This window comes from Numenius arquata, chromosome 1 (assembly GCF_964106895.1).
Source record: "Numenius arquata chromosome 1, bNumArq3.hap1.1, whole genome shotgun sequence".
Classification (NCBI taxonomy): Eukaryota; Metazoa; Chordata; class Aves; order Charadriiformes; family Scolopacidae; genus Numenius; species Numenius arquata.
Window position 1 is genome coordinate 10,322,753 of NC_133576.1, and position 26,772 is coordinate 10,349,524.

At 51.6% G+C, this 26,772-nt stretch overlaps 2 protein-coding genes across 2 annotated transcripts; one reads left to right on the forward strand and one right to left on the reverse strand.

The window, feature by feature from the left end:
- The first annotated feature begins 346 nt into the window (after positions 1-346).
- ACRBP (acrosin binding protein) lies at positions 347-16,509 on the forward strand. The gene is made up of 10 exons (XM_074157499.1): positions 347-371; positions 1,113-1,325; positions 5,357-5,451; positions 5,569-5,674; positions 5,808-6,216; positions 14,840-14,972; positions 15,210-15,389; positions 15,496-15,663; positions 15,733-15,819; positions 16,396-16,509. Exons 1-10 carry the CDS (start codon positions 347-349, stop codon positions 16,507-16,509), a joined length of 1,530 nt encoding a protein of 509 aa, XP_074013600.1.
- Positions 16,510-17,529: 1,020 nt separating this feature from the next.
- Positions 17,530-20,686, reverse strand: LOC141472698 (protein Wnt-4-like). The gene is made up of 5 exons (XM_074159916.1): positions 20,622-20,686; positions 20,030-20,268; positions 19,046-19,177; positions 18,745-18,887; positions 17,530-17,997 (listed from the first exon to the last, which is right to left on the reverse strand). Exons 1-5 carry the CDS (start codon positions 20,684-20,686, stop codon positions 17,530-17,532), a joined length of 1,047 nt encoding a protein of 348 aa, XP_074016017.1.
- Between the last annotated feature and the right edge of the window lie 6,086 nt (positions 20,687-26,772).

Sequence of the window (26,772 nt, forward strand, 5' to 3'; positions counted from 1 at the left end):
CTCCTGCAGAAGAGCATAAAATGCTTGGTGGGGGCAAGGTACCCCCAAAGGCACCACTTTTGGGGTACCCTCAGCCCAGGGTTAGTCTGGCCAGGCCTCAAATGCTGTTGCAGGTTGTTGCCAGCCACCACTGTGTCCCTGAGGAGAGGGAAGCTCCCACCTTGGCTCCTGTTCCTCCTGCTTGACTTGTCCCCGTGGCCCCAGCTTCTTCCTTCCCCTCGGAGTGCCCGTCTCCCCTCACACCCCCAGAGGCACAAGCACCCCTGTCCCTGGCGCTCCAACTGTGATGTCATTCCCTTCTCATTCCGCCACTGCCAGGGCTACCGAGCTGGGGACTAGGGCAGACATGGCAAGGTTGCCCTGCCTGATGGGTGAGTGACACCCTCCCGGGGCCACCACAGAGGGTGCTGAGCATGGGGGGAGGCAGGAGAGGAGGGTGCCCAGTTGAAGGCGAAGGAGGGAAAGGAGGGGATGGAGGGATGTCCTCGTGGAGGGTCATAGAGCCCTTGCTGTGGTGGACAGGGTGGCTCGCAGGGGTGGGCAGCAGAGCCTACCCAGCAGGTAAGGCTGGATGTTTGTGGAGAAAAAAAAAAAAAACAAAGACAAAAAAGCCCACCAAAAAAAAAAAAACAAAGACAAAAAAGCCCCCAAACCAAACCAAGCCAAACCAGACAACTGCCACCTAACCCACAAAAAAACTCCAACTTTTTATTTCTTCCTTCTTTTTCTTTTTTTTTTAATTATTTTTTCTTTATTCTTTTCTTTTTCTTTATTTTTTTCCTTCTTTTCCTTTTTTATTTTTTATTTTTTCTTCATTCTTTTTTATTTTCTTCTTCTTTTCCTTTTTTTCTTCCTTTTTTTCTTCCCCTCTTTTTCTCTTCTACCGCCCCCCCTTTTTTTTTTTTTTGCCCTGATTTTTCATTCTTCCTCCCCCTTTTGTGCCAGGGTTCCTGGTTCCCTCAGGGCTCTGCAAACAGGGGTGATGGAAGGAGACATCAGGCCAGCTCATCACCAGCAGAGAAGAGCAGGCCACCCCACCAGCTACTCTTCCATTTCCACCCACAGCTTGCCCTGTTAAGGAGGGTTAATCGCAGCCTGCCCTTCTCCTCCAGGGCTGCTGACCGTACTGGTGTCCTCTGTCGCTACACTGCTGCCTCCCACTCCGGGCAGCCCCCTGTCAAACAGGGAGTACCAGTTCTTCTTTGCCAGCCTGCAGCCCCCCTGGAAGGCGGACGTGGCCTGCCAGGTGCGCCAGGCACACGGCTGCCTCAACCCCGATATCCTGCGGCTGGACCAGGAGGAGAACCACGGCCGTGTCCCTGAAGGTAGGGCCGTCACCCCACCTCCAAGGGGCAGAGGCAGGCATCGCTCCTGCTGGAGCAGTACCAGCTGTTTCTCTGCCCCGAAATGCCATAGGATGGTGTGAATGGTGGCAGGATGGGTCATTTTGGGGTCTCTATTCCAAAGTTCAGCTTGGAGCAGGGCGCTGTCAGCACTAGAGCACTGTGTCTTTGTGCAAGGGAGTTTGGTTTTGTGGCCTCTCTGGGCACCACTTCCAGTGCTGCACTGCTTTCCTGGACAAAATAACTTCTCCTAATCGTAGAATCATAGAATGGCTTGGGTTGGAAGGGACCTTAAAGATCATTGAGTTCCAACCCCCCTGCCATGGGCAGGGACACCAACCACTAGACCAGGTTGCTCAAAGCCCCATCCAGCCTGGTCTTGAATACTTCCAGGGATAGGACATCCACAGCTTCTCTGGGCAACCTGTTCCAGTGCCTCACCACCCTCATAGTGACAAATTTCTTCCTAATATCTAATCTAAATCTACCCTCTTCCAGTTTGAAGCCATTACCCCTCATCTTGTCACTACATGCCCTTGTAAAAAGTCCACCTCCAGCTTTCTCTCTTCAGACACTGGAAGGCCGCTATAAGGTCTTCCCAGAACCTTCTCTCCTCCAGGCTGAACAAGCCCAATTCTCTCAGCCTGTCCTCACAGGAGAGTTGCTCCAGCCCTCTGATCATCTTCGTAGCCATCCTCTGGACTCACTCCAACAGGTTCATGTCCTTCTTGTGCTGGGGACTCCAAAGCTGGACATAATAGTCTAGGTGGGGTCCCACCAGAGCAGAGTAGAAGGCGAGAATCACCTCCCTCAACCTGCTGGTCACGCTTCTTTTGATGCAGCCCAGGATACAGTTGGCTTTCTGAGCTGCAAATGAGTATTGCCAGCTCATGTCAACATGGCCAGTCCAAGCAGGAATTCGTAGTTTTTTTCCTCTTGTGTTGCCTGGCACCACCAAGAAGAGTTTGACTTTGTCGTCTTGTTGCTTTTGTTCAGGCAGGCTGCTGTTAACTCACCTGCCCATCTCCTCTTCACACAGCTGAACAAGCGCGGCTGCCCCAGACTCTCTTCAGGGGTCACAGGCTGAAAGCCATTGCCATTTCAGTGGCCCTCCACTGAGCTCTCCAGTTTCTCCACATCTCTGTTAGTGGGGTGGCAGGGGGAAAAAAAAAAACTGGCCACAGTTTTCTGAAGCTCACTGAAGCTTATCATCTCTTCCCAACAGTTCATCTTACAACTTGACCAGCTCCTTCCCACTTGATTTAGGCTTTAATGCAGAAGCTTGGCTCATGGGCTCTCGTGGGCCTTTAAGAAAGCTCGAGCTGATAAGCTGCTTTTTTAAGTGTTTAACATTTCAGGAGCCAAGAAACATCCCAGTTCAGAAAGCACCATAGCAACAGCACCCTTTAAATCTCTGCAATCACACTTTCCCTGCACCCCTGCACCAGAGAATTTAAGTGGCGTAATTATATCTGTGCAGCTGAAAAACTTGGGACTACTTCTGTTGTATTTTCCTCCAGAGGAAAAAAAATAGGAACAATTTTCTCATAAAAAAATATGTCTTTATATTTAGCTATGAACGTCAATGAACTGAATGATCAGCCAAGTGTGCTTATTTGGACTGCAGCTTGAGGGCAACTATTTCTTGCTTGTTTCTGCAGCTGTGTCAGGGGAATGGGTCCCACCCTGCATCACCAGACCCCGGGATGGGTCCTGGGCTTCTCCCTCACTTGCGGACACCTTCAACCCAGGATGCTGTGCCACTAGGTGCACCTGGGGGCTGTCCCTGGTGCCTCTCCCAGCGATGCCTAGCACACCAACACTGCTCTTTGGCATTTCCAGCCACACTCCCACCACTGCTGCCTTTGGAGGCTCAGCTCCTCCAAGAGCAGGAGCACCTGGGAATGCCAAAAGATAGGACAGTTTTGCAGGATGCCCTCTTTGCCTTCTTTTCCTCCATCCCTCAGCCCAACAGACCCATCTGGCAGACTTTATTCCCGTCCGTGTTCCCCTTCTTCCAGTTTTGGCATGTGTTGCAGCCAGGCTGAGAGGCCAATTGGACATGGCAGAGCATGTGCCCTCACATGTTTTGTCTTTGCTGTCCTCGCAGATAAATGGCAGTGCTGTTTACGTCCAAATAGTCATGAGCATTAATTGTGCCTTTTCAGGTGTGGTGCTACAGAAAGTAGTTACCTTGTGTTTTAGACAAGGGAAGCCTACACATAACCTTTCAACCCTCTTTGTTGCAGAAGATGAGAGTCAGGAGGATGTTTCCTGATGAGTGTGTGTAAATATCTTGGCTGGCTTCATCTTTCAGTGATGATGCAGTTGTTAATTAATTAATTGCCCTCCTCATGTTGTGAGCTCCTGCAGGTGGGATTGGCCACAAAGCCCAAGGGAGCGGCCTCCTGACACCCAGCAGGAGCTGTATCTGTTTGCAGCAAACACATGGGCAGGAGGAGCAGAGGATAGAGGCAAAAGATCATATTCATTAAACTAAGCAGTTGGTGCTGGGAAGGGGTCCCCTTGGCAGGAAGGTCAGAGGATTGAGAGAAAGATATTACCATAGGGCAGATAAGCTGAGAGAAAAGAGGAGATGGGAATCAGTGCTAAAGAAGGCAAGCTGCTCATCAGGCCATGCCATCAGCATTCAGCAGGCTGTGGGAGAGCTAAGTCACGTTGAAAATCAAGAGACCAGCAAAGAGAGCCTATGGGAAACTTTATCTGTGTCAAGTTTTGGGTTTTTTTAACTTCCCAGATGTTGGAATGAAAATGTACTTTTCTTCTCCCCTCACTCCAAAACAGAAAGTTTAGGTATCATCAAAGAAATGGTTTGTGACAGGACGCAAGCTGATACAATACTGCAGCCTGCACTGCTAGTGATGCAGTCCTGGCCCAGGAGAGTCAGGCTAACGCTGGGGTTAGCAAATGTTTGGGCTTCCTCCCCTTCCCAAAGGCAGAAATGTGCCTTTGCAAGTAGTGGCTGGGTGGTGGAGTCAAATGCTGCAGCTGCCCGTCCATTGCACTGGACGAGTTCATGTCCCTCACATCCTGGAGGGATTTCATAGAGCACCACCAAAGGACAAAGTGGGAGTCTGGCGCGTTCCCCACAAGTGGGGCATTCTTCTCAGCTGGGATGCTGGTGGGTACCTGAAATCCTACTTTTGCTGGTGAATCCGTATGCTCAGCACAAGAGGAGGAGTGTCTACAGCGTAAAAGATGGTGTGCAAGCCACTAACAGGAGAGCAGTGGAATGCCACCGCTGACCTCCTCTGGCTCAAGACGGTGCTTGACCCCTTTGGTGCTGTGCTAGCAGGGCCATGCAGCCACAAGGCAGAGGGAGCACAAGATTGCCCCCCTTCCCAAATCTCCCAGGGTTTTCAGCTCTCCTGCCTGATCTCAGCTACCCTGCCGTCACTGCAGGAAGCGCTGCAGCTTTCAAACTGGTGTTGTCGGCTGCACTGGTCAAGACCATGGTGCACATGTGTACAGGCATAGGGCTTGCCAGCAGCACCTTGGCCCTATGGACTTTCCTCCATCCCCTGTACAGCTGGAATCACCGTGGAACTGGTTTGCCCTGAAGAGACTGTTTACTCTGGGGTTCCCAGGCCCAGTCTGGTCATCTTTTTAACCCATCACATCACTACTTGCCTTTTTTTGTTTGTTTGTTTTTAAATCCTTCAAAGACTAATAAAAGAGTCCTTACCAGATCCTGGAAACAGGAGGATTAGATAAAAGCGCAGATAACCATGTGAAAAAGGGCAAAATGGTGAACTGAAACGCTGGGTGGTTTGGAGGGAAAGGGCATGTGACATCTGAGATTGAGAGCTGTAACAGCACAGGGCTGTGATCTCCACTTGGGGGCAGACAGCTTTGATTTTCCCTTCAACCACAACTGCTCTGAAAACTACCGTCCGAGAGGTCCCCAGCCCTTGTTGCTCCCAGGCCAAGGGGGCAGATGCTTAAACCCGTGGCCTGACCCCATCCCACATCTCTCTCTCACCCCTCTCCAGGGCCGGTCTGCTCTGACTTCCCGGAGGCACCCTGGTTTCAGACCTTCTGCCAGTTCACCCAGTACCGCTGCTTCAAGCGCCAGTTCTATGCCAAGGTGGGCAGCGGGATTCGGGATGGGCGCAGAGATACATCTCTTGGGAGATGGAAGGGGTGAGGAGGAAGGGAAGACAACACAGCGGGACTTGAGTTTCTCCCTCTCTCCTCCACTCAGCGAATCCCATGTCTGAGTTTGTCTCCTCCAGAAAACCTCCTCCTGACAGAGCAACCCCGCGCTGTGGGCTCCTGGAGAAAGGACGAAAGCTTCCCTACGGAAGAAGGTATGGCTACACCAAGCTGTGCTGGGAGCCCCTGCTCACCTGCTGGTCTCCCGTAGCTACTCCTGCCACCCAGCAGCTTTCTGGCTGGTCTCAGAAAGTTGCCCTCAGCCCCACCATCCTACTCTCTCCCTAGCTCCAGGGCAGGCTTCTCTCTCTGCCCTGCTGCGCGACAGTGTGGATGCTTTCCTGAAGTACTCCTCTGCACTGTCAAGTCAGGAACTGCTTCCAAGGAAGCTCCCCTCAGCCATGCCAGGGATGCCAAGATCCCAGCAGAACAGAGGGATGCCTGTGTCCCCACTGACCCTGCTGGTCCCGGCTCATCCTGGCCTCTCACCTTCCAGTCTGGGATCCCCTGCCCAGGCAGAACAATCCTGGGAGCAACGCCTGCAGAGCAGCGTCTGGCAGCTGATCCGCGTGGCCCTCTCCTTGGACACGTCCTTGAGCACCAAGGGCTCTTCTCCGGATGCTGGCACCAAGTCAAAGCCAGGGAACACGTCAGGCAGCACAGAGGAGAGGGTGCAGAAAACGTCCCCCCATGACAGGTGAGGGGAAGACCTGTCTCCCCACCTGGTAGGGTACTGCACGCCAACCATGCAGGGTTGCCCTCACCACGCCACCTGATAGCCCTATGGCATTCATGCCCCTGCCCTGAGCAGCTGATGAGTACAGGCAGGCTTACTGGGACAAGCCGTCCCATACAGAGCAGGAGTGTAGCCAGGGAGCCCCTCAGACACCCTCTGCTCCAGCACAGAGCGAGCAGGGAGAGGGTGACCCAGCACTGCTAGAGCCTGCCGTTACCGTACTTGCGTCCTAAGCAAAGTGTGTTTAGGCTGGGCCTTAGCTGCAGGCAGGGCTTTCTCCCATGCACGTGTATCCCCCTACTGTGGCCACCTGCAGTGTGCAATTGCCTCTGCACTCCTCCTCCTCCCAACTCACCTTTCCCGGGAGCCTGGATGACCTGCAGAAAGAAGTAGCTTCCTTGCAAACACGGGTTCTGGGGACGCTGGAGTAAAGGTGTGTCTCTCCGTGCTCCTCGCCTCTCTGTGTGCAACGTGAAGCAGTTGTTTCTTAAAACAGTCTGACCTGAGGAGAGCTCCGAGGAATGCTCCACCCTCACCCAGGTAGAGCAAAAGCATCCCCGGGCTAGGAAACAGAGCTGGGAGCACAGAGACTTGCTCTTGGCTGTGCAGGACCTCTACTTCTCCTCAAGCACGTGCAACACTCCGGATCTGTGCATTGCTCTTCCTAGGGGGTATCTGGTTCCTCATTCTGGCTTTGAAAGCAGCTGCATGCTAAGTTCAGCACAGGGACCTGTGACAGTCCAGCTCAACTGCAATCCTTTTACGTGCCTGCCTTAGTTCCTCTGTCCCAGGGATGCTGTAGGAGCTTATCGAGCATCTTGAGCTCTTCTCAGCCGATCTGCCAGAATCCATTCACCTCTGTGCCCAGGCAGCCGGGGCTGGTGAGCTCAAACAGAAAAGACCTGCAAAAGGATCGTATGTTATCACTCAAATGTACTTTTTGATCCTTTAGTGCTTTGTGGCTGAGGACCGCTTGCTTTGACTGAGATGCAAAGATTATTTTGCTTGCCAAGAACAAAAAAAAAAAAAAAAAAAAGTGCTGCCTAGATGTGGTTTTCATGGAGAAGTCATTTTGGTTTCACTCTGTTACTGGCTAGTGATGTTCCTGTAAGCACACAGTTTTTGTGCACGATATTGCACATCTGTGGTTTGTATTAAAAACACTGCATATCACTACACTTGAGCCAGAGATCCCATTTCTGCATGTAAAAATGAATTGCATCGTGTTGTTAAAGCTGTAAATGTTCTCTTGCAAGGCTGTAACTTATGTCATCCTCCTTCCTAATATTGTAGGAGGCTTTTACTGCCCAGCATTTTTTTTTTTTTTCTGGTGTTATGTACTCTAAGGCAAAATTATGTTTCACTAAGGATATGTTCTTTTTCCCTGTCTCTGAAGTTGAGCCTTGCTCTGATTTAGTTATATTGGGATTATTGAGGGACTGCTGTGATTGCAGATGACACTCGTTATTCTGCTGCAGAGTCTCTCAAAGACACTAATGCTGACTGTCTGTCTGTAACCTGGCAGCCGAGCCCCATCAATCATGCTAAGCAAAGCTTAAACTCAAGTGAGGATAAAAAGGCGAGATAGACCGCGCCTGTCGGCTTTGCTGCTTCTCCACTTCCCGCCTCCTCTCAAAGGGACTTCAAAGCATGACCTAAAACAGGGGCAAAATGCTTTGAGGCATTTCCATTCCAGCAAGAGGAGCAGTGCTGGGTGGGACTGGTCGGTGTGCACAGGTGCCATTCAGGGTCTGGTTTAACACAAGTTGGGCATAGTTGTGACGGGCACTGAAGCCAGGGCTGTCCAAGTTTTATGTCCAGCAAGACATCCAGCCGTTCTCACTCACCCATGCTTGTGGCAGCTACACTGGTAGCTCTACCAGCTTTCATGGTGCCTGGTGAAGGTAGCTGTGACCTTTAGAGACAGACATGGTGATGGTAGCAAAATAACAAGGAGAAGAACTGGCAGCACACTTTTGTGATCTTTCTGTCAGCAGTGAGACATTATAGGGGGAAAAAAAAGTGTCTCTTTTTGCATTTATCTTAAATTTTTAGTCCTTATTGTGCCTTTTGCCCCCTTGATTAAAGAGTTGTCTGTCACTGGTAGGTGATTCTACCCCTCTACTCTGCGCTTGTGAGACCCCATCTAGGCTACTGCGTCCAGCTCTAGAGTCCTCAACATAGACAGGACATGGACCTGTTGGAATGGGTCCAGTGGAGGGCCACGAAGATGATCAGAGGGCTGGAGCACCTCTCCTATGAAGACAGGCTGAGAGAGCTGGGGTTGTTCAGCCTGGAGAAGAGAAGGCTCCAGGGAGACCTCATAGCAGCCTTCCAATATCTGAAGGGAGCCTACAGGAGAGCCGGAGAGGGACTCTTTGTCAGGAGGTGTAGTGACAGGACAAGGGGTAATGGTTTTAAATTGGAAGAGGGGAGATTTAGATTAGATACCAGAAAGAAATTCTTTACTGTGAGGGTGGTGAGACACTGGAACATGTTGCCCAGGGAAGCTGTGGATGCCCCATCGCTGGAGGTGTTCAAGGCCAGGCTGGATGGGGCTTTGAGCAACCTGCTCTAGTGGGAGGTGTCCCTGCCCATGGCAGGGGGGTTGGAACTCGATGATCTTTAAGGTCCCTTCCAACTCTAACCATTCTATGATTCTATGATTCCCAGTTTTCCTCTCCTCCAAGTTACCTATATGCCATGATTCAGGCTTGCAGTAAGCTGAACAGAGCTCCATAGCTCTCATGTTATAAAACCTGCACAACTCATTTTCTGTGGCAATTTTTAGTGTCCCTTCAAAAACCCACTCTCCAGCTCTGTGTGCCCTATTAAGCGATGGGTTTCAGCAGTTGGGCACGCAGAAGGAGGTCAACTTCCCTCCCCTTCCCGTCTCTTCTGTTTGCACGCAAGAATTGAGTTTGCCCTTTTTCCCAGGGCTTCCCACTGTTGCGTTGTTTGTCCACTATGACCCCTACATCCTTTCCAGCGTCACGGATGTCCTGGATACAGATGCCGTCCTGGTGGTATTAGCGTGTGGATGCTCGTGGTTTGTGTGAGTCCAGCTTCCCCAGCAAAGTTGAGCTGAGCCCTGCCGGTGGCTGCAGTCTCCTGTTCCTACTTTACGCCTCCAAGTAGTCCTTGGTGTGCTTACTTACTTCATCCCCAGTGGCTTTAATTTTAAGACCAGACCCTTTGTTTAAAATGCTGTCACCAGAAAAAAACAAAAAACCACTTTCTTTGAATCATCATCACCCGTTAGCAGTTACTTCTTTTTTAGCCTAGGTCTGGTTGTACAGGATGGGACACATCCCCCTGACACTTCTCAGCTACTCTCAGGATCTAGCTGTCTCTTGGGAATGATGTAGAGGTATCTTTTGGCCATTCAGTAAGGCCAGGGAGCAATTTAGTGGTTTTGTATTGTTGCTGTGCATGGCTAGCTGTGAAAGGGAACATGTGACAAGGCAGGTTGTCTTCTCGCCACCAGGCCAGAAAAAGTTCAAGGCTTTTGGAAAACTCAGAGCAGGGGCCTCTCAGTGTGTCAGGTAAAGGCTGCAATATTGTGTGGGTCAACAGGAGAGATGTATTTACAAAATACAATTTTTTCCATGCTTTGTGTCCCCTGACCCTTGGGCAGGTGGTACATTTCTGTTCTCCCAATGGCTCCTGCGTTGGGTTACATGCTGGGTTTGATCTGTCAGGTATCTAGCCAGCCTGCTTGCCTTCTTGGCATACAGGCCAAGATCTCTTTTTCTTTCTGAAGCTGTTAAGAATGGCTTTTTCCTTAGTGGTTTTATTTTCCTGCAGCAGCCCCCCTAAATCAGAAGCTACAAAGCGCTGGAAAGCTGTTATTTGCTCCTTATCTTCTTTTCTGCTTGCCTCAGGTATTCACCCCACCTCTCATGGCCAGCCAACATCGGGGAGGTTCAGCAGCTGAAAGTTAATGGCCCAAATCCTTCTCATTACCACAAGAGAGAGGTGGATGGTGTTAACCACCACTCTTCAGAGATACCGCTGAAGTAGGCTCTGTATGTGTCACTCCACGTCTTGAGATGCTAAAGTAAGATAGGCTTTTATCTGAAGTTTTCTCTTGTTGCCTTTGAGCAACTACTGATCTTGGCCCACAGACTCTTCACAATTATATTTTTTTACATTCCCTTTGAAACATTGCCTCCCAGTGCCTGTTAGTCTTTTTCCACGGCAGCAGTTAGGACATTAAGGTACAGAGGTACTAAGCAGGGGAGGGATCTGCATTAGGAAATCGCTTTAGACAGACTTATCAGTTTCCCTGACGCATGGGGAGGCTTCTGCACATCCACAAACAGCTCAGCAGTGTCTCAGTGAGTGCGGGGCACCAGCAGCAGTGCTGTGCTGGCTCTCTTCCATTTGCCCATAGTGGCTCTGTGATGGGACACAAAGCCCCAGTGCTGCCATTAAGGCAGCAGCAGCGGGAGAGGGGGTGGAGAGGCCAGACAGCAGTGCCAGGGCACTGGGAATCACTGGAAGAGGAACCAGGGACAGCCCTTGGGCGCACCTAGTGCCGCAGCAGCGTGGATTGCAGGTGCCCGCAAGTGCAGGAGGAGCCCAGGACCCGTCCCTGGGTCTGGTGATGCTGGGTGGGACCCGTTCCCCTGACACTTCTCAGCTGCTTTCAGGATCTAGCTGTCACTTGGGGATAATGTAGAGGTATCTCACTCACCCAGAGGTAGTAAACCAAATCACAAATTTGCAACCGTGAGGCCAGAAAGCCTCGTGGCAGAGATGGAGAAGAGAGATAGAGGAGGAAATAGATGTAACAGATAGTGCAACAAAATTTCTTGGTAACCTCAGGTTGATGGCATGACTCAATTTCCTGGGTGGGTGAGCGGAAGTTATGGAGGGGACGCGGGGTTTTCTGATCTGCACGGGCCAGTCATATCACATATGGCCTATGAATCTAAAGTTTGCCATGCAGCAGAGGCTCCTACCCACATCTGACTTTGCATCTGTTCCGAACAAGTAGGTCACCAGCACTCAGCAGATGTTTTATCACTACTTATGAGCTACTTACGGAAGCACTTTTCTTAGAAAAGACGATCCGAGTTCCCTTTTACTGCCCCTTTTGCCTGTAATCCTCTACTTGCATCTTGTTCAGGCTGCAGTTGTTGGACCAGTTGGTGTGTTGGAGAAAGCAAAGGCTGTTAAACCTGTTAGCAGTTGCTTTCTAAGCTTCACATTGTTATTTATTTGCTATTTTTAAAAAAGTATAGCAAGCTGGACAGTTTCCTTCCTTTTTTCTACCTCAGTGATGAAAACACCAGAGCTATTCACATAATTTTTATTGACTGTTAATGTGTCTCTCACTTTACTGGCTTGAACATCCTGGTGTGATGAGGAAGAAATCAAATCACAATACGCCACTGGAATAAGAAGCAAGTAGTGGAACAATAGCCAATAATGACATATTTGTGGATAAATTCTTTCAGATAAGTTTGGAGAATAATAGCAGGGTCATTAATGGAAATGTGTGAGTCCCATCAGGATGACCCAGCCAGTGTGCCAAACCTTGAAGGCAAAGATCCAACTGTGCTTAAGCAGTCAAGCATCTGCGTGGTGGCAGGGACTCCCTTTGGCTGTCACAGATTTATCAGCAAAGTGGACTGAACGCTTGTTCTCCTGGGCTACAACTGCTTAAGAGAGAAATTGTCAGGGTGTTAGGTAACCCTCACACAAAGAGCAGTCCTGTACGGAAGAGAAATGTGTGTGTCTTGGTGCGCCCTGGGGGGCTGTCACTGGTTCTTCTCTCAGCGATGTCCAGCTCCCAGTCACAAAAATATGTTGAGAGGGTTGAATTGAACAACCTTAGACAAGATTTTCAAGTGGGATGAGCACAGACTTTTGGCTCTAAATTTAAAATTTCTCGTTCTTCTTGGTATCCTAAATGGTCTGAATGTTTACAGAGGGAAAGGGAAAAAAAAAAAAAAAAAAAAGAAGAAGAAAAAATAAAATAAAATAAAAAGGATCATGTGGAGCCATGGGATGGAGGCGTGGATAGACATAAAGGGTCTTACAGGTTCTGGAAGTGGTGTCTGCGGTATAGGTGGGCTTTCTTTCTCTTTTTTACTGGCACATTTTAATTCTTTCCAGCTTTGCCTGAAAGAGTTGGCATCTGTCACTGCTGTCCTCAGTTTGCATTCTTTTGTCCTCTCTGAACTCAGATCCTCCCTCCACAAACCTCTGACCAGATTGGTCACACTGTGGTGCATCACAGAAAGAGATGTGCAGGCTTGCAATAAGTGGATTTCCAGGTTTTCAGCTGACTTTGGTTTTTCAGTGGATGTGGTTGATGTGCTGTGGGTTGGCACCACAGTAACTTGTTCACATGTCTGTATCCACAGAATAGCATTTGCAGCCTTGTCCCCAGCGTGGTACAGAGTGGTGTTTTGAGGGAACATCTTTGCTTGCCTCGATGCAGGCTAAAGCAGCATCTGCTGCACTGTGATAAAACAAGTTTGACTGTAATGTCCTTAAAAAAATATCTAGCACTCATTATATTGCCTGTGACTAAGATTTTTCAGGTTAGAATCATAGAATGGTTTGGGTTGGAAGGGACCTTAAAGATCATCTAGTTCCAACCCCCCTGCCATGGGCAGGGACACCTCCCACTAAAGCAGGTTGCTCAAAGCCCCATCCAGCCTGGCCTTAAACACTTCCACGGATGGGGCATCCACAGCTTCCCTGGGCAACCTGTTCCAGTGTCTCACCAACCTCACAGTGAAAGATTTCTTCCTGATATCTCATCTAAATCTACCCCCTTCCAGTTTGAAGCCATTACCCCTTGTCCTATCAGGTTCTCAGGACTACAAGGTTCTCTTGTAGTATCTAAGTGAGAGATATACCTTCAGAGATCCTGACATGCTCGTTTGCTGCTGGTTAGCGTGAACCATTTGGATACAGGATCACTTTTTTCTGACCCACCGCAAGTGCAGAGCACATGCTGCAATCTCCTTCATCCACTGTGTGTCCCAAGGCCCAGGGATTTATTAAGGAGGTGCACAAAACTTCTTCCTATTAGTAGCCCTAACGCCCACACACGTTCTCCTATGTGAGTGCACACCCAAACCCAGTGCAAATGACAAGCATCCACATGCTCCTGTGCATACGGTGTATGCCTCTCACATGTCCATGGATCTGTGAACACCAGTCACTTCTTACAGCTTGATTTCTTCACACACCATGCAATCGCAAGAGCTTAACGGCAGAGAGATTGATCTCTTTTAGCCTTCGGGCCTGGCAATTGCTCTGATCACTCACCCTGACCTTCCTGCTCAGCACAGGACGTAGTGAGCCCTGAAGGAAAAACAGTATCATGTGGTGAACTACAGACCCTTCTCCTACAAGAAGTTTGGGATGTCTTTTTGAAGTCTCCAAGCTGTGGAGAAACCAGCCCATCAGCTGCTCCTGTGCTAAATACCCTTCGTGTTAGGAACATGCAGCTAATTTCTGGTTTGAATGGATCTCACCTCAAACTCCAGTGACCAAAAGTCATTACTCTTCCATCTGCTGATGAAGAGAGCCTTCCAGCTGATCCCTGTCTTGGTACAAGTATGGACTGACTGAGTGGCCACCCACTAGTGTCTTTGCTCAGCTAAGTAAATGTTCTTCAGTTTCTTGCTCCAGGTGAAAGTTTTCCAGGCCTTAGGAAATCTCATCTTCATGACCTTTCTCCAGGTTCTCCACCTCTTTTTTTTTTTCAATTTTTTTAAGACTAGTATGAAGGTCTCCAAAATTTTCAGCAATTCTTAGGAAAACTTCTCCATGCAGGTTAGCCCATGCGTGTATTTTAAGAAAATTTTAACATAAGCAATTATTGCTCTTAACTTTTCTTACTTTCTGCCAGATCAAAGTTTATTTATCATTGATTTTGTTTCCATACACAGATGACAAATACTTAGTGAGCATTTTTACCTCTTCTGCATCATTTCTGATAATTCATACTGTCCTTTCCTAATAACAATTCTGTACCGTGTGTACAATTTCTTCTGTTCCTAAGAGATGTAAAATATTTTTATTGTCCTTGTCCCACTGTCCTTAAATTTTCTATTTTTAGCTTCCCGTGTCAGTTTGGATGAACAGTTAATTCATTGTTACCAATTTTTTTCCCCTTTCCGTCAAATACATTGGCTCAAGCAGGAGGGAGTTATAAGTTATATTCTCCAGACTCAAATAGGGCTGCCCCATGGTCAAGGCTCAGCAGACCCCTGACAAACACCTCCTTGCTGTGCACTTGGATGGACAAAACTAGGCAGCAGCTGCTGCAGAGCCCTTATGAAAGTTCCTCAAGCTGTGCTCCTCGTCCAGTCCTTCTTACATGCTCCTGAATGCACACACACACACCCCATAGCCTCCATGTTACACAGCCACGTACGGATTCTGCAGACACTCCCTCCGTGCAGTTTGGCTGACAGGCCCAGGTTTCTTTGGGGAAGGTCTTTTGCTATGCTTTGGGGTTGTTTTCCCCCCTTTCAGTTTTTAACTAAAGTTCTGCCTCTTCAGTTTGTGACAAGAGACGAGGCTTGACTTTCTCCATCCCTTTCTCTGTCAGCCTTTTAGCCCTGAAGAACGATGAGGCAGAGATTATCCTGTGCTATGCAATGCTGAAGGGAAACTGTCTCTCCTCGGTGGTCACCGAGGCCTGGAAGGCTATGGAAGAAAGAGTCCTTGGATTCGGAGATTTGGTAAAGATGCTGATGTCCACCTTTGACCCCCATTGTGTGCAGGGTTCCCTGCAGTGCTGACCACAATGCTCTGGCAGCCAGAGCTCATCAGCACTGTCCTTTCAGGTGCCACCTCCTGGGAGAAGCTGACCTGGGTGACCAGGGAGGCAAGTTCCAAGCTAGGGATATGGGAGCTCCATAGGGATGCTCCTCAGCCTCCTTTTTCCCCCCCTGACCACCCCACTGCATCCACCCTAGGTGTGTGACAGCCTCGGGCGGCATCACATGGACCTGTGCCCTAACTGTGCTTTCTGCTCGCTGAAGAGGGAGCAGTGCGAGCACATCAAAAACCTGAAACGTGTTCACTGCAAGACTGGCAGCTTCAAGACCTACATCAACCCTCAGATCTCAGCCCAGTACCAGGCTGCAGGCAACAAGGTACTGAGCATGCTGCATCTCCAGCCAGCCTCTGGGGAGGAGCCTGGACTGGGTGGTGGGGAAGGGAGGGAAGAAGCAAGGCTCTCCTTATCTCACCCTTTTCCAGACCAACTCCCCAGAGATCTCAGAGTACTATGGCATGGAAATTTTCAGGGGGCTGAGGATGGAGTACTGGTGCAGCCAGTTAGCCATCCATGGCTGTGAGGACCCTCGTGTGGCCCTCTGGCTGAAGGCAGAGTACACCGCCTTCCAAGATGGAGATGCTCCGAGCCAGGTAGGTGCCCAGTAGGTGCTCCCATCTGTCCTCCTCTTCCTTCTCTGGCCTTCATTCCCATCTCCCCAGATCTGCGACATGGGTGGAGTTCAGCACCCCAGCTACTGTGCCTTCAAGAGCCATCAGTGTCTGCAGCAGAGCCTCTACAACCAGAAGGTGAGAAGCAGCCTGCACTGCCCTTTGCACAGCCTTCTCCTCCCTGGCTGGTGCCTCCACAACCAGCCCTGAGTCCTGGCAGGACTCACTAGCCTACTGCTTGTCCCTCCAGTAGGACACACTTGGGTGTGTTTGGGGAGGAGGGGGAGGGTGACAAATAGTGACCCAAGCACAACTGGCGTGTAATTGAGGCGGTGGGGTTTGCACAGAAGCTGTAAGAGATGGCACCGGAGACAGGCACTAATGTTGAGACAGAGGAGGCAAGGGGAGGCTCCTACCTGTCAGGGTAGTCCTGTATATCCCTGCAGGGGAGGGTCTCCACCATCTACTGGGTGCTGCCTAGGTGGTAACAAAAACCAGAAACACCAGAGCAGGACAGAGGACTAGCTCTGTATCTTAGGAAACACGCAGTTCAGCTATTATCCTCTCCCTCCCACTTCCCAGCTGGTTCTACCCTCTTCCCTCTGGTGTCCCCATCATCCCAGTGTCCAGGTGCCATCCATCATGGGGGTCCTCTTTCCCTGGGGGAAGGATGGGCAGTGGTATCAGTCCTATGAACTCAGGGTGTCCTTGCAGGTGTCTCGCTGCGTCTGCCACAGAAACGAGACGTACCGGGTGCTGAGTGAGAAGGAGGGAGAGGAGGAGGTGCAGCTGTGGCATGAGAGGTTCCTCAGCTTCACCAGAGGGTGATGCACAGTGGCAGGGGTATGCAGGGAAGCGCAGGGCTCTGGAGCAGTCTTTCTGGGGCTGTGGTGGGGCAGAGAGACTGGGTAGACTTGGACAGCTCTTCCAAGACCCCTTGCTGGCCAGCTAGCTCATTATGGCCACATATCCCCCTCTGAGCAACTGCGATGCACCATCGGCAGCAGCACACCAGGAGGGGAGCTTCACTCAACAGCGTTTCACCGTGGCACCTGCTGGAAATCCCCCTGAAACATTTTGTCCAGCCAAAGGAGCAGCTGAGCATCAGAGAAGGCATCAGCCCTGGGAACCTGGATTTAGAGCCACTGGCCAAAGCGTCCTCATCTGAAATCCCCAGCCTCAGCCATCTCTTGCCTCTCTGCCCCTGCAGGCCTATACCAGTCTCTCCCAAAGATGGGTCTTATTTCAAAAAGAGCCTTTTTGACCTACAAACCTAATTTGCTTGGTTCTCTCTGACGACGCCGCTCTATTACACCCCGCAGTGACCCCTGTCATGTTCGAGGTGAGTCCCCACTCCCCCCTGGTGTTTCTCACTCGCTGCAGCCCATGTGTCCCCTGAGCACAAGGACTCCCACATGGTCTTGTCCCCTCCCAGTCTACGGGAGGGAGCAGAGCCAGGTACCCTCCAGGTCCCAAATGCAGCGTGTGAGGACGGAGCTGACATACGCACTTTGCTTTCCATTGCATCTGCTTTATTTCTAAAGTTTAAGGGTTTATTTGACCTGTGGAGGACCTATTGGACCTCTAACCCCCTGTCTGGAAAAATAATTCAAACCACAACAAACCCAATGAGGCTGGCAAGAGGGTGCTGTGTGGGGAGCACACAGGAGTTGATGGCACCCCTGGACCAAAGGGGCAGCTCTTCAGCAGGGCAGCAAAACCCCACGTCCCCTCCGCTCCCTCTCAGGCTGTGTGTCTCCCCGGCACCTTCCCTTGCTTCCCCGTGGCTCTCCCAAGGCTGTCCTCCCCCCGGCTACCCTGCCTCCCACCACCCCAGCTCGCTCCCCCTCAGTGGCAGCTGTGCACCTCCACCAGGTGCCGGCACTGTTTGCACTTGATGGAGCAGCACCAGCGAAACTTGCAGCTGCATCGTTCCACCACCTCCTCCTGGGCCGTGTGGAAGCCCCTGCCGCAGCACAGGAGCTCACAGCCATCCATGGCCGGGGATGTCCGGTTGCACTGGCGGCCGGAGGTGCCGAATACCCCATGCCGGGGGTCCCGGTCACAGAAGTCTGGGCTGGCCAACAGGTAGACCAGGTCATGAGCTGTGTAGGGCTTGAAGCGAGAGCTCTTGGGCACCAGGAGCTTGCGGGAACCAACCCGCTTAGGGTGAACCTCCGTCGCCCCCTCGAACTTTTCCTTGAGGACATTGCCCACCTTGCGGAAGGGAGGCATGACCTTCCAGCACGTGCGCACCTCGCAGGAGCCTGACACGCCATGACACTTGCACTCCACCTTCATGTGGGCCAGGAGAGCCTGGGGAGTGGGAGACAGCTGCCAGCCAGACTTGAGACCCCCTGCCCTATGCCTTCCATGCCTATGGCCGCCCCCCAGAAGCCACTGTTCCCCTACATACCTCCCATGGGGCTGGAGGGCTTGAATAGCCAAAGGGAGGGAAGGGAAAAGGAAAGGGAGAGAGAGGGAGAGGGAGAGGGAAAGGGAGAGGGAGAGGGAGCAAAAAAGTCTTTTTAAGCCAGGCCAATATGAAACAGAAGGAGATCCACTCTGTGGGAAACGGGCTGGCTTGGGTCTATAAGAGGAATCCCTAAAGAAAAGGGAAGAGATGGGACCTGCTCTGATCCATGAGGCTGTGGGGAAGGGAACGGATCCGTTCAAGTGACCAGATCTGACAGCAGCCCCTGCAGAAGATGGTGTCTTTGCTCAGGAGGGGCTGGAGGAGCAGGGAAGCCTTTCAGAGCAGAATGGAGAAACTAATTGCCTTTGCAGAAAAGGCCAAGGAAGGTAAATCACGCTGAGCTCTGTGAGGAAAAGGACTCTGCACAGAGGCAGGTAGGGGAGGCCGAGACCCCCCTCTGCGCAGGCAAGGAGCCAGCTCGGTGGCAGTGCTAGGCTGAGGAAAGGCAGCAGGATGCAGAGCCCCTCTGGCAGCTCATGGCTGCCCTGAATCACTCCTCTGGGTAAGGAGGCTGGACCAAGCTCCACCTAGCCAGGGAGAAGTCCCTGAAGCCGGGCTTGTTTCCCAGCCCTTGTTCCTGTCCTTACCTTCCTCCCAGCCTCGTTGTTGTGCAGGTTCATGAGCACTCGGCTGGAGGAGATGCCGCGGCTCCTCTCAGGGTTGTCTACGAAGGCTTGAGAAAAGGCAATCCCGTAAGACAAGTTATCAGAGCAGCCCGACCACTGGAAACCTGCAGAGGGAAAGTGGCAATGAGGTGAAGAAGGAGAAGCCTTGGGAGGAGCTCCCAGAAGGCTGTGGACAAGGGAGATGTCTTCTCCCCTTGTGAGGGTCTCCCCCATGGATCTTCTCCTCTGCCACCCCCTCCCTGCCACCGGCCCCCTCCTTCACCTTCGGGGCTGACTCCTCGGATCTTGCGGTCACAGCCACACTTCTCCAGCTCCCCGCGGCTGCAGGCACGAGTCACAGCAAAGGCAACGCCAGCAGCAGAGATAGCATGGATGAACGCAGATTCCCGCGTGCCTGCAGCAGGGTGAGAAATGGCACCCGTCTGCGGAGGGGGAAGGCACTGATGGGCCACAGCATGGGGAAAAGAGGCTGTGACTCCATGCAGGAAGGATGTATTCAGGCAGAGACTGCTCAGGAGAAATCTCTCTTAGGATGCTGCAGTTCCCAAGGCCTGGAGCCAGCAAAGGAGATGGCTCTGTGGGGTCCTTCTGGCTCAGTGCCCTCACCTTTGGCGCCCCTTTTCTGGGCCCAGGTGTCCCATTGCAAAAGAAAACTCAGCAGCCCTCAAGGGACGTGAAACAGGAGCTGTGGTGGGAGATGTCAGGGGCGGCTGAGCCTCCCACACAGAGAGTTTTGTCAGGGAGGACCCTGCTGCCTTGTGTCTAGGAGCCGGAGAGACTGGGTTCATAGCTCCCTGTATAGCTCCTTCCATGCAAACACATGCAAAATCTCTTCCGTGTTGTTTTGAGGGCACAGGCAGATCCTTTTTCCCTGGCCCGTAATGAAAAGGGACTGCAGCCTCAGAGAAATAGGCTTGATTTGAGCTGCTAGTCCAAAGGGCTGGGCTGGTGGCAGGGTTGGGGAGAAGATCTATCAGTCTGCAGAGCTGGTACCCAGATGGCAAGCCTGGCCAAATGAGGCAGAATTTTAGCCAGAATATTAATATTTGTAACAGCACATGCATTTGATTCAGTTTGCTCAGTGTTGACAGCTTTTTTAGCATGTGGAGAAAGGCCCTGGCCACTGTGGTGCTCATCCCAGTGTGACACTTGCACTCTAGCCCAGGAAAGGCTGATGTGTCAAGGGATGCCACGAGCACACTGAAGGGACCACATGCTCTGCCTGCCTCACCTCCCTCTTGCTGACCTTGGATGGCGACCTTGCCGAAGACCTGCAGCCCCTGCAGGGTGGAGCAGTTCCACCGGCGAGAGTGAAACTGATGCTGGCACTCCTCGACAGCCAGCTCCGCGCCTCGCTTCACCGCATCCATGGCTTCCACCTGCCGCCGGCAAATGTGGACCTGCTCTTCTACCAGCCCTGTCAGACCCTCACAGCCCCCGGGGTCCCGGAGGACTGCCCGCAGAGAAGGCTGCTTGGCCAGGTACCTGTGGGGCAGGGGAGAGATTCAGTCACACGTTGGCTAGAGTCAGGGCTGTGTCTGTGCAGGACTAGCCCTCTATAGCCCTATTTTAGAGCAGAAACAGGGCATGGAAGACGATGTTCCACCTCTTGTCTGTGCCAGTTTGGACATTCCTGTTCTCTGTCCTGGTCTGTGCCTCTAAGCTTCATCATCCCTCTCCCGTCATGCTCCCAGAGGTGCCCCTCCTAACGTGCTGCCTCTAGGCTGCCCAGGTTCCTTCTTCCACCCTTTTCTCACAGATCTGCCTGTTTTCTCAGGAGGTAGCACCTCCCCGGATGACTTTCAAACCCAGATAGTACAAATGCAAAGCATACTTACAGCCAGGTCACAGCAAGCACGTGCTGCACGGGGATCAGCACCACGTACAGCCACATCATTTCCATCCTGTCCCCGGCAAAACTCCACCTTCAGCCACGGTGCAGCAGCCACCTGAATCCCCTCCTGCGACCTCCCACAGCCTCTGCCCGATGGTCGCTCTCACAGCAGCTCCAGACCAGCACCGCAAAGCACAGGTAGCCCCTGCCCTGGGCAATGACCATGGGCTGCCCTGGTGTGCCTGCCAGCATCGGAGACCCAGTGGCCCACAGAAACCTGCTGGTTTGCCCCTATGAGGGCATTCGCGTCGGTGCTCTTCCCTACCTACAACTCGGGCAGCATCATGGAAGAGCTCTGAACTAGGGCTCTGGGGCAGGCATCCGTCAGAGGGAGCTCAGGTGGCTGGGGACAGCATCAGTATCAGACCCCCAGTCTCTGCCGTCCTGTCAGCAGACAATCTGGTTGTCTTCCTCCACAGTCAAGTCGCTTCATCAGCAGGAAGCAGCCCGAGATCCAGTCAGCAGCAGAGAGCTTTCCACGCAAGAAAAATCTGGCAGGACCAAGCAGCTGTTGCTAGACCCACCAGCTTGTCATCACTTTGTCACCAAGCCCTTTGGGGAGCTGGAGAGTTTCCCTGCAGTGACAGCTCATGGGAGCAGAGAGGGGAAGACCTGCTGTCTCCCTCATCACCAGCCGCCGTCCTTGAGGACCCTCCCTCGTCTGCCTCCTCCAGGCTGGAGATTCTTCTTCTCTACCCTGCAGCCCACATAGCTACAGCAAACAGACACAGCCCAGCTGCTCCCTGGCTCTCTTAACTCTTTCCCTGGCATGTCTCCCTTCACCCCCCTCATTTTCTTCCCCATGGTAAGAGTCTTTGCCCTTCTCCTTAAGCAGGCATAATGGGGTGGCTGCCCCTCTTCTCAGTGGGTAGCCCTATCCTAAGGGTCCTGGGAGGCCAGGAAAACGTGAGTTGTGTGACTGGGGAGCCGATACATCCTGGGAGAAAAGCCTGCCGTTCCGCTTTCAGGCCTAGAAACCGCCCCACCACCCTGGAAGATTAAACTCCTCATGTGTCCCAGAGGTTTCTGCTTTTCCTGCCTGAATCATTCAGAAAGTGAAACGCCGCTGCCCTGGCCCTGCTTTGGTTCTTCCACCATGGCCCCACATGCGGGTTAACCCCTTTGCTGTGCTCTTCCACATTTCCCTGCACAAAGACGTCTGAAGAGTACTGGGGTTCATCAGTCAATATTTCAATCCTGAGCAGCTGGTCTCCTTGCCTTCCCAGCTGCCTGCGTCCCTCGCTCTGTTGGGTCCTTGCTCCTGCTTTCTGGAGTCAGCACTCCGGAGTGCCAGGCGTGTTGGGATCTGCAGCATCAGGGTGTAGCCTCCAACACACACCCCAGTGATCTGGTCTTACCTGCTGTCGACTCAGACTGCGGTGAGGACATGCCAGGGGTTGCACTGCTCTTCCCCACCAGCCGAGCCTCCAAGGGACAGCGAGGGGCAAAGGTGTGAGCCCACCTGGGTGAAGGGAGACGGCGTTCGCGGGCTGATGCACCGAGACCCAGTGAGGTGAGTGAATCTGGTGGGGTGAGGGATGCTGTGGGGCAGGGCAGGCTCACAGGCTGGGCTAAGTGCCACCACGTCCTCCTCTTCTGACACACATGGTAAAGCCAGGATTGCCAGGCTCAGCCAGCTATGTGCATATGGGGAGGGGGGTAGGAGGTGGGTGAGGGCTTCAGGGGAGGAGAATGTTCCCCCAGAGGGTGTCAGAGATTCCTTTTGCAAAGGGAGAAGAAACACCACCACCACCCCCCCAGCATATCTGCAAGCCTTTATTGGTACCAGAGCCCTGAAAGGCACCGAAGAGACATAAAAAGCTGTGAGAACAAAGATCCCAGCAACTAGGAAGTGAGAAAGGGGGTCTGGTTAAAAAAAAAGAGAGGCACTAAAAGGGAGCAGGGTGAGATCAGTGGTTCGGGTGCTATTGTACCCTCCAAGGATTTATGAGCAGCAGGAACATATATCCCTTGGCGTGTCACTCTCTGAATGAGGAGGCAGTGATGGCAGAACAAGGGAGGCAGGCAGTGAGAAAGTCAAACACCAGCAGCCACAGCCAGCAGGCGGAGGAGCTGGGCAGGGGCTGCAGAGAAAGAGGGAGCCCACAGGCACGGCACCTTCTTCTTGGGGCAGCTGCTCCTGGGGAAGGATGGCGGTAGGATTGGGAGTGTCTCCATGACCTGTGTCTTCTGCCAGATGTGCTGGGACTGGCAAAGCAGAAATAAGGCCTGAAGTGTCACAGAGAGCCAGATGGGCAGAACCCTTCCAAGCTTCACTCGGCGGTGCTAGGTCACAGATCCCCTGGTAAATCAGCCCTTGTGCTTTTTTAGCGCCGTGCCTCCTGTAGGCTTGAACAACAGGGACTGATGTCTGTGGCAAATACGCCTTTGCCTGCCACAGACGCCGACACCTCTTCAGAGCTCGGTTTTTTTTGGGTCCCCGACACATGCCAGCGGTGCACAGCTGGGCCCCCGGGCAGGAGCTTGTCCCCAAAGTGCCCACACCCATGGGACTGACAAGACTCTGAGCCTCCGCACTGGCTAGTGATTAAATCAACTTTGCTCTCACTTCCCGTATTTCAGTTCTACCTCTCGTTTGGCAATATTTTGGGGAGGGGGATGTTTTAACTTTCCTCTATCAGTCCTGGGGGTGGCTGAGTTAGCATGGGAGGAAAGACGAGCAAGTATTTGGCGCTATGACCCGGGGCAGGTCTCCTCAGTTGCAAAGACACCTGGGTGTTGCTTCTTTGACGATTACGTTTGCTTTCATGAGATGTGTTTTAGCTTATCAGCTTTGGATAGCAAAGTTCATGGTTTGTGGCCAGCCGTCAGGAAGTGAGAAAGGAGGGGAGATGAACTGCAGTATGACAGACGTAGAACCAGCCATGGTGCGGTAGGAGATGGCTGTGATTTGGATGAGCAAAGAGCCGAAGAGCCCAACTGTCTCTGTTTTCATTCAAGCTGCTTGCAGCTTTGGAGCCCGGATCGAGACCTCTGCAGTGACAGCGATCGCTAGCCAGCAAGCCTGCGTGCACCCTTGGCTCTTCACCAGCAGAGAGGTAAGTGAGACAGAAACATCTGGAGAGCTGGCTGTTCTGGGCACACTGAGCACTCGTCCCTGCCAGCTGCTGCGCATTTTCTGCCGGATCTGACCACAGGGCACCGGGGAACCCTCTATTCCTCTTCAGTTGCCTAGTGAACCTAGAGGTGCAAGGCAAATCTCAGTATTTATTCAAATGGAGTCTTTCTTTGGGACCCTGTGATACCAAAACTACGAGCAGCCTGCAGAGCTTAATTGCCAAAGCGCCCACAGTGGAAGTCGTCTTCCACAGTGCCCTCAGGATAAGTAAGGGGGGGTGTGACACATCTAGGGAGTAGGCAATAGCAGTGTGATCAGACCTGGTGAGTTAAATACAGAGATCTCAGCTTTGATGTCATGTATCTCATTAAAAACAAGTAATCCTAAGTCTTGAATGTCTTCACTGTTCTAGTTACCACAATAATCTAATTTCTTGGTTAGAAAAAAGGTGAAAAGTGGGGCTTAAATATCATCTACAGCAGGCAAAAAGCATGCACGTTTATGAAAAAAATATACCTTCAATTTCTAAAGCAAAATTGGGTGGGTTTTTTGAGGTTTGGTGCGCTCTTTGTTACTTCCTCTTGGTTCCAGATTTACTAAGTAAGCTTGTCCAGTTTGCATTTTCAACTGCACTGCTCTGCACCCCAACGCTGCATTCTCTGCCTGCATCCCCAGGGCAGCCCCAGAGCGCTCCGGGGCTTAAATGACAAGCCACACTTGGAAACACTGACCCTGCGGCATGCTCAGCAAGATTTTTCTAGCTGTCTTTTTTCACCTAATTTCTCAGCCCCATGAGTAACCCCATGTCCCGTGCTAGGAAGGCAGTGCCTATGGGTGAGATAGCGTCAGGAGAGAAGATGCCCAGGACCGAGCAGCGAGATGCCAGGCATACATCTCATCTTAGGGCACGCTTGCCTGTTCCAGCCCCTGTATGCAAGCACAGCTAGGGTTTCCCACCCGCCAAAAGAAAAAACTCAAAATCCCCATGGGTTTCGCATGTCCTGCGGGGACTCCTTTCCTAGCAGCTCTTTTGCTGCCTCTGGCAAGAGGTGCCCACCCTGGACCCCAACCCCCAGCTCGTCGCAGTCCAGCACCCCACACCAGTCAGGACCCTTGGCAGCACTTGGGGGAGGCACGTGGCTGTCGTAGGAGTGGGGTGGTCACAGGAGGTGGTGTGTGGCAGGGGAGGATGGTGCATTCTTTCCAATTGTATTTTTGGGGTTGTCTGCCCATTCTCCAGCATCACGTTCTCCTCTCCCCTCACACAGCAACGGCAGTTGACGTTGCCCCCATCTCACACCAATACTAGCATCTCTTCCTCCCTCGCCGGTGTTTTTCCTTCCTCTTAGTTTCTGCAGCTCTTCCTCCCCTGCAGCATGTGCTCATTGTGTGTGCATGTGCGCGTGTGCGTGCGCGCCTGTGTGTGTGTACATACATGTGCATGTGCACGTGTGTCACATCTTTGCATTCCCCCTGCCTCCCCTCTTCCCCCCCAGGGCAAGAATACTAGCAACAAATTCATTTTCCACCTAAAAACAGAAAGAAGTCTCTGCCAAGGTAGTAACTGTAGTTTGAATTGCTCTTTTCTGTCCCTGCTGGGGAAAAGATCATGGTCTGGGCAGATGGCCTTCAGGGGCTCATATTGATCTTCAGCAAGAGGTAAAAAGATCCTTCCTCCTCCTCCTGGGCCACTTAATGTCAGTCACCAAACAGAAGATTCCTTCAAGTTTTCAAGACAATATCTCGTCGTGAGGAGAATGATGATTCAGCTGTGGCACCATCGCCTCCTTACATAGCTGATCACTTGAGACCTCTCAGCAGCTTTCATGTAGAGCAACGAGTACTTGAGGTTCTCTTAGAGGCAGCCACAACGAACATGGCCTGTGGCTCTCAGACATTAACCAACAAGGACAATACAACCAGTTTCAGCTTTTCTGTTTCCCTGCTGCCACCTTTCTTTACCCGTAGCTTGCCTCTTCAGTGAGGAACAGTCAAAACAGTACCTTCAGAGCTCTGCAGGGAAACACTCTGTTCTCACAGTGTCCAAAGACCATGCATGTACGCATCTCATTTCAGGTCTCTGAGATCTTGATTATAGTATCTGTTATGCCAAACTGGAGACTATCGGCTTAGCTTCAGTAACACCACCGTTAGCAGATTCTTGCTTCTGTGTTTCCATCCACCCACACACACAAAAAAAAATCCCCTCAGAAAACCCCAATCTATTTTCCGCTCCCAGTGATCTTTGCTGCCAGTTTAGAACTCTGCTGTTTGGCATCTTGAAGGCTGAAGGGCTAATATGTAAGGAATGACCACTCAGAAAAAAAGAAAAGGTGACGGTGAGTAAAAAAACGAAACAAATTTCTTGCACTGGTGTTCATGGCAGGAAAGCCTGGGAGATTTCCATGGCAGAAACTCTCTTTACAGGGAAATTCATCAAACGACTGTCTCTGATCAAAACGGTGGTAGTAACGGTTATGGAGCAGCAACATGAACTAAGCAGTATCTGGAACCACACAGCTCCTACCCCAGAGGTCCAAAAATAATTGAAGGGCGAAAGACCTGAGTAACTGTGGTGTCGAAACATTTGCTTAAAAATGCTTTTAAAGTCTCACTAGCAGACACAATTTGAGAAAAGGCTCTTGGGGAATTTCAGACCAGGGAGCTTGATGTCTGTGCTGAACAAATTAGTAGAAGCTATAAAAAGGAAAAAATCAATTGGCATGCAGTCACATCTCATTACTGGGGAAGAGTCATCATGGCTTTTATAAAGGGATGCTGTGCCTCACAGTCCTTCTTTGAAGGAGTCAACAAGCGTGTGAACAGTGGCCCATGTGGATTTCCAAAAGGCTTTCAAAAGGGCTCTCACCAGTGGTGCTTCAAGAAATTTAGAGAAAAGGTTCCTACCTGGATAAAAAGTGCCAAAAAGATAGGACAGAGAATGAAGGTAGATGGTCGGTTTCCCTAGTGGAGTTCTAATACACCAGTGCTGGGGCTTGGGCTGTTTGACTTATTC